This window comes from Sardina pilchardus, chromosome 8 (genome assembly GCF_963854185.1).
Source record: "Sardina pilchardus chromosome 8, fSarPil1.1, whole genome shotgun sequence".
NCBI classification, from domain to species: domain Eukaryota; kingdom Metazoa; phylum Chordata; class Actinopteri; order Clupeiformes; family Clupeidae; genus Sardina; species Sardina pilchardus.
The window spans coordinates 16,259,699-16,267,198 of record NC_085001.1 but is presented as its reverse complement, the minus strand read 5'-3'; the positions used below and the strand labels follow the sequence as shown (position 1 = coordinate 16,267,198).

The 7,500-nt window shown below is 48.6% G+C and overlaps 1 protein-coding gene across 1 annotated transcript in view; it reads left to right on the top strand.

The window, feature by feature from the left end:
• Positions 1 to 7,500, top strand: part of grid2 (glutamate receptor, ionotropic, delta 2) — a gene marked incomplete in the record, with an annotated part of 320,406 nt that overhangs the window by 243,284 nt on the left and 69,622 nt on the right. Inside the window, 1 exon segment of the mRNA XM_062542969.1 lies at positions 6,076 to 6,273. Coding sequence (XP_062398953.1) covers positions 6,076 to 6,273 — 198 coding nt within the window.

Genomic DNA, 7,500 nt, shown 5'->3' with positions numbered 1-7,500 from the left:
ACTGTAGTGGCTGCTGTTGTCTGGTGTTGCTGTTCTCTGGTCATGTTTTGAATATTTCAACTCTTTGCACAATTCCTTTGTGTCTTATGTTCATCTTAAACGGGTCAGTATCTTAGCCTGGCTTTGCTAAGCAGCAATGTTAGCCTAGCATCGCGAAACCACAGGCTCTCATTAGATGTGTTGCAGTTAGCGCTTCCTTAGCTTCCTTAGTAGCGAGTCATTTAGATTAGCTTATCAATCACAAGCAAATCGACAGAGGAGACAGCTAACTGGATTAGCTCGTACACACTTACTGAGCTCAGTAGTCTGAAGAGGACAGGCACATCATCCTTTTCACTATGATAGACTACAGTGTGACTGGAGAAGTTTTAGCAAATGTATCTGTAAATCCATCTGTAACCTTTGATAGATTGACCAGAATTTTGGCAACCCTGTGAATGTTCCAGGCTGCAGACATTGTTGTAAGGTTAGCTGGCTTGCAAATGACAGTGCTTCTTCTCTGTCATCATCCAAAAGTACTCCTCACAGCTTGCTGGTCAGTCGGGTAGAAAATGTACTGGGCCAAGTGGTTCTCAATCAAGGGTTTCTATGTATAAAAAAGTAAGCTGTCAAAATATAGGGAGTCTCCCCTTCTCTGGAATGATGTGGAATACTTGTTTCTTTTCTATGATGTCACACATAGACTCACTCGCTCATCTCTCTCTCTCTCTCTCTCTCTCTCTCTCTCTCTCTCTCTCACACACACACTCACATTCAGGTCTCTTCAGGGTTTTTTTTACTGTCCTGGCAAACCTCCCTGTCCTGGGTGACCTTACTGCCACTGCCACATATATGTGGCACTAGATCAGACATGACATGGTCACATACACACACACACACACACACACACACACACACACACACACACACACGCACACACGCACACACAAACCGGGAACCTTTCGGTTACAAGCTCAAAGCCCTAACCAGTAGGCCACGGCTGCCCGGCAAGAATTTGTTTCCACCCAGTAGGATGACACCAGAGAAATGTACAGAGGTCACTTCTTTTATTCCAGAGCTCTATGTGAGATTGCGTGTGTGTGTGTGAGTGTGAGTGTGTGTGTGTGTGTGTGTGTGTGTGTGTGTGTGTGTGTGTGTGTGTGTGTGTGTGTGTGTGAAATACAAAGAAAAAAGTCGGAGACAGCGAGCTGTGGGCTCTGTTTTTCAGTATATCATGGATGATACAGCTGAGATGAAGCTTCTCCCTGAGACTTGAGGATAATAACATCACTGGAGTGTTATTTAAAGCGCGGCGGCAGGCACAAGGCAGCCATTGATTTGCTGCCTGCCCCATAGAGACCATTTCAGCCGTGATCTATCTGGGTGTAAAATTGCCATTTCCAGTTTTTGCGGTGTTATTTTAGAAAACAACTGCTTTAAGGGGAGAGGGGAAAAAAACCTAATAAAAATAGCAGTGGATGTTTCCTTCATCAGTGTGTGCCTGTGGATTGCAGGGAAGTGTACTGTGAGAGGCATATGTTATGGGAGCCTGGGACTCGCTACAGTATAGGAGGTGAGACAGGGTGGAAGGGGAGACTATTATTTTGGAGTGTGACATATTCCTTTCTTTATTTACATGCCTGATTTGATTATGTCAGAGGCAGAGCTTAGGCGGAGGGACAAGGAAAAAAAAAACACATGCCCACTCTTTCCCTGGCATCAGGCGGAAACGCTCGGCTGTACTGTATGCCCCCCCCCCCCCCCCCCCCCTCTGGTTTAGTCGAGCCGCACCAGCCCCTGAGACTTGGGTGGCGGGCTGTGCCACACGTCAACGATGCAGCTCTGCCAAGCTGCCAAGCAGTCCCTCGACCAACCACCACCACTAGCACCAGCACCACCAGCACCACCACCCCCTTCCTCTGCTTCTTCCTTCTCCCCTGCCGCCTACTTCCCCTTCCCCGTCCCCACCCCTACCTCCACCCCCGCCCCCACCCACTCCCTGAGGCCCTCCAGGGCTGCGTGAGCCTGGGTAGGTTCCAAGGCGCGAGTAGCGGGCTGTCGGGCTGCCGACTCTCGGTGGAGCAGCAGGAGAGCTTGTCAGGCCTGGTGCTTGACTGTGTCACTGTCAGGATGGATAACGGCAGCCTGCTCAAGTGCCTTTGAACATCCTGGAGGTCTCCCAGCTGACACCAACGTGTATGCGGATAGGACACACACACACACACACACACACACACACACACACACACACACACACACACACACACACACACACACACACACACATTCACTTATTCACACTCCAGTTCACAAACAGGCAAAGGTGCATGCATGCTTGCACACACACCCCAGACATGTAGCTTCTGCCTCTTCCACACACACACACACACACACACAGACACACACACACACACACTGCACACATGAACACACTCGGACACGCTTTCGGCATGCACACGAGTATCACACTTACATGCACAGACATGCATGAAGATCCAGGCGGATGGAGAGTGCTGTGCACTCAAGATGGCGATGATTACGCGGCGCGCGTGCTTGACACGAGCACGTCTGTAGTTCCCCGCGCTCCGCTATCGATTTCCCCGCCCGCTTCCCAGATTGTCCACACGATCCGTGCAAATTTGAATCACCGCGCGTGTGTAGTTGTGTGGAAGCAATGGCTATATAACGAGGGGCTGATCAATGCAGAGCCCAGCCTTAAGCATGGGAAATTCCTCTTTGCTGCAACCCCGCCTTTATTAACTTAACGACTTTAACTAACGCCAAATCTACGTGATAATTGACACGATAGAGAGAGAAAAGGTTGGAGAGAAAGAGACAGAGAGGGAGAGAGCTGTGTCTGAAAGAGGAGAGGAGTGAGAGAGGAGAGAGTGAGAGAGTTGTGTCTGAAAGAGGAGAGGAGTGAGTAGAGGAGAGAGTGAGAGTTGTGTCTGAAAGAGGAGAGGAGTGAGAGAGTTGTGTCTGAAAGAGGAGAGGAGTGAGTAGAGGAGAGAGTGAGAGAGTTGTGTCTGAAAGAGGAGAGGAGTGAGTAGAGGAGAGAGTGAGAGAGTTGTGTCTGAAAGAGGAGAGGAGTGAGAGGAGAGAGTGATGGAGAAACATGAAAGAAGGAAAATGGAAAGAAGCTGACTTGAGCTGAGTTGGGCTGGGCCACATGCTAGCTCTCTGATGGCAGACAGGTGCAGAGGAAGGTGAGGCTGGAGGTCCTGAGCTCAGTCAGAGGTAGCTATAATGGGGAACGCTGTGGCGGTGGTGGTGATGGTTGTGGATATGAGTGTGTCTGTGTATGTGTGTGTGTATCTGTGTGTGTGTGCATGTGTGTGTGTGCATGTGTGTGTGTGTGTGTGTGGTGTAGAGGGGGGGTTAGTCTGATGGATGGCCCCTCACTGCTCCAGTGGGAGTTGGCATGCATGTCCACTCTCACGCTAATAGCTTATTGAGCGACGGGGGCCGCCGAGGATTAGAAAGCACTGGCTTAATGTGCGCACCGCGTGCAGTCAATAACGCCCCCTCTACAATAAATCTGCCTGACATATTCCCAGAAACACACCCGTCATCAGCCAGGATTTATTAAAGTGTGTGAGAGACACACACAGAGAAAGAGAGGGAGAGAGAGAGGACGGGATGAGAGAGAGAGAAAGAGGGAAGAGAGACAAAATAAATTCCCTAAATTTTCTCGCAGTTGGACTCCTCTTGCCCACGCCGACGCCATGTAGTGTTTCCATGACAATTAGAGGGTGGTAAAGCCTGCCACTCTGGTGCTCTCGCAGGGTTATGCGGCAGACTCTCTCAAGAAGTCTAGGGTCTAGGGGGAAATGGTGTGTGTGTGTGTGTGTGTTTGTGTGTGTGTGTTTGTGTGTTTGTGTGTGTGTGTGTTTGTGTGTGTGTGTGTGTGTGTGTGTGTGTGTGTGTGCGCGCGCGTGTGTGTGTGTGTGTGCGTGTGTGTGTGTATGGGGCGGGGCGGGGGGGTGTATGGGTGGATTGTTGTTGTGTGAATGGTGTTCTCCATGCTGTAGTCAGAGTTAATGCCGTCAGTAGAGTGTTAAACAAGGCCATTACTGCCACAGGACTTGGCGCACCCCTGTGTGTTGCCCCCCCCTCCCGTGACTACCAGACGGCTGAGGCGTGAGGAGGTCCTAATGTTCCGCATTATGGAGTATGGAGAAATGGAGTGCTTTAGGAGAGCTCTTAAGCAAGGTAAACTGGTGCTGAAAATGGAAGTGAATGCTTTCGGCCCACTGCAAGTGGGAGTCACAGTGGTGCTAGCCTGTTCTGCGATAGCGTGCGTGTAGATGAATGTGTTTATGGTTTTCATTAAAAGTTTTGGTACAGCTGAGCGTATACTGTATGACAGGGATGTTGTTTTGTTTTGTTATTGTTTCTTCTCCTCTCTTCTCCATGTTCTAGTCTGTTCTCTTAGTCGCGTATGTACCTGTGATCCATGCTAAGCATAAGGCTGGTCAGTTTGCTATCGACTGGTCTTTCTTTGATCTTCCCTAGAGTCCATTTCTCATCGCCTTGCCCTTTGTGTGTGTGTGTGTGTGTGTGTGCTGAAGGGTCTTCCTCCAGCCTTCATTTCCTCTCCCTCCTACTGTTGTTGCCACTATGTTTCCAAACTGCCAGCCCAGAATAAAAACAAACTAAATAATTGATACCCCCCCCAACACACAGTTTATGCCTGTTTTGCACCTATAGAGCAACTGTCAGTTTCTTTTAGCATCCAAGTGAACATTTTTGTTGTTGCTGACCTTCTTCAAGAATTCACTGGAGTTGGAGTAGCCTTTGGCAGCGTTTATGTAGTGACCTCGGAGTCAAACTGCTTTACCGTGACTGCCCTCGGAGCAAAACACACTCTCTCCCCCTTTCCCAGGGAATCTTCCCCATCCCGATTGATGGCAGGAGCTGCAGTTTCGGCTCAATTTACTGTGCCGGTGAAACAGTTGAGCGAGTGTTCGTATTGGAAAATGTCAGTGTCCAAGAATTTGCGCCGTTGTGTAACTGTCAGGCTTGGCTCTTCTGTTCACGGCCCCACATTCGGCTCATATATTTTCTCCACTTAGTCAGATTAAAGCCATAATTGCAATGCCCTAGTATTTTTATGTAAGATTTTTTTCCCAGATTTTTAACCACTGTTCATAATGTAAGAGAAAAAACACATACACATAAAAAACAAGAAATTCTTGAAATGTTACTATCCCTTGGGTGTACTAAAGTGGACTATATGTGAATAATGCATTAGCTACAAGCAACATCAAGAGCCAAGTTAACTAATGTTTTGATAAATGCCATTCCAAAAATAGAAAGCGAAGCGAACAACTTCATTTTCAAACTTCAATAGCATGTGAAGTGGAAAGAAGTTGGAAGCAATCTCCTAGAAAGTATTTCTAAAGGTGTGTCATGAAGATGTCTCAACTGGTATGGCTATATTCGACTGAAACTCGAGATGGTATTTTGTCACAAAGTCTAATGGATAACACCCGCAGTTTTGACAAGTAGGAACATCAGACCGAGGCGAAGCAGTAGGTTACTCTGTTGGAAGAAAGGAAAAAAGTCCATTCACAAGGAGGGAACTTTGCACCTAAAAGTTTGTTCGCTCAGAAACCACCGACAGGGCTTGAGGGTGAAGGTGCCCGTCCATTGAAGTAGGCTGTGAGGGATTTGCGGCGCAGCCTCCGTAGCCTCTGCGTGAGAAGGCAAAGCGCGGCGGCCGGGGCCCCTCAAAGAGGAGCTCAGACACCGCGGCGAGAGGCAGACGCTGCGTCTGGTCAGCTGTGGATAATGAGAGGTGTTGCGTTCTCGGACTCCCTCGGACTCGGATGGAGTATAATGCCCTCTCCCCCCCCCACCCCCCCTCCCTCCTCTGAGTCAGCCACCAGTGGAGTGTTTGATCTCAGTAGAGGATCAAACACTTAGCGAAAAGATTAGGAGTTGAGTTGTGTAGCCGGTAACAGGCGCAGCGAGGTGCTTTTGAGTTTGTGAGAAAGCCCTGTGTGACTCTGACATTGAAAGTGGACGCTAAATATGGCTTCCGATTACGACCGTAGTTTTTTAATACGGTATGCTGCTGTGTTTTTTTTACAGGAGGAGCCGTTCGTGATGGTGTCGGAGAACGTCCTGGGGAAACCCAAGAAGTACCAAGGCTTCTCCATCGACGTCCTGGACGCCCTCTCCAACTACCTGGGCTTCAAGTACGAGATCTACGTCGCTCCGGACCACAAGTACGGCATCCAGCAGGCGGACGGCACGTGGAACGGCCTGATTGGAGAGCTCGTCTCCAAGGTAACAGCAAGCCGACCTCATGGTTGGACGCCTATCTGGATGCGTGGCTCTGTACCAACCTGCAGACTCGCAGCTTTGATTTTTTTTTTAGGCATGTGAACAAATCAGTGGACGGCCAGTGCAATGATAAAAACTGTATTTATGCTAATTTGACTGAGCTGCATAATGCTGTTTCTTCCGTCCCATTTCTCCACTATTATCACTAAAATAATAATGCTGTATGAATGCTATTGATTTTATTCTGACTTGACTGAGCTAATGGACTACTAATACTGGTAGTAAGATAGAAATACTGATGGGTTTTTTTTTTATGACGGAGCTTACGGACATACAAATACTGTAGGGTCTTTTTTTTCTATTCTGACGTGACAGAGCGAAGCACATTTGTTGTGAAATTCTACCAAAAGTGGTGCAAACCCGGGCGATAAGAGAGATGGGCTCCTGCCCAATCAGCCCGGCAGACACAGTAGAAGGAGAATCTGTAAGCAGCTGGAGGTCAGCGCGGCGTTTTACAGAGCCATTATCCACGACCCCTCGCTGCTTTCCATTCCACAACTCTTTACAGTCTCCCGACGTGGTGCCCTCTCCCCGCCCGTCTCCGCCCGAGCCTGCCTCTCCACATTACAGCAGCGGGAATATGCACAAGAGCCGCATTGTAGCTTATCTCCATGTCCAGAGAGAAGGACCCAATGGGGGGACAGACGGAGAACGAAAAAACGAGAGAGAGAGAGAGAGAGAGAAAAAGAGAAGGAAAAAAAATCACACGCGCCGCACACAAAAGCGAATCCATAAAATGTGAAATGTATTTTAAAGATCCGGGGCCGTATCACAGGAAGTCCTGCTCTCTGCCATCCTCATTGTTTCCCCCTTCACTCTCATCTCCGTCGGCCTCTGTGATCCGTCGACGCTTTGATGTTTCTTTGAAAATGTATTCTCGCTTGGAAATTGTCCTCTCTCTCTTTCTCCCTCTCATTTTTTTTTTTGGTGCCCTCCCCCTCCACCCTTGCTCGTGCAAATTACGTGCTATCATGAGGAGGACTTGGACGTACACTTTTCTCTTCTGGGCACACAAAGAGACCTCGGATCCATCTAGCACCTTATACTTATCCGGGAGAGGTACCGATACATACTGTACATGCATATTTGTGCACACCGTTGCACTGAGACTTTCACCAAAATGAAAGATCTGATGCCAGCAGTCCCTTTTCAGATTCATTTTTTTTATTT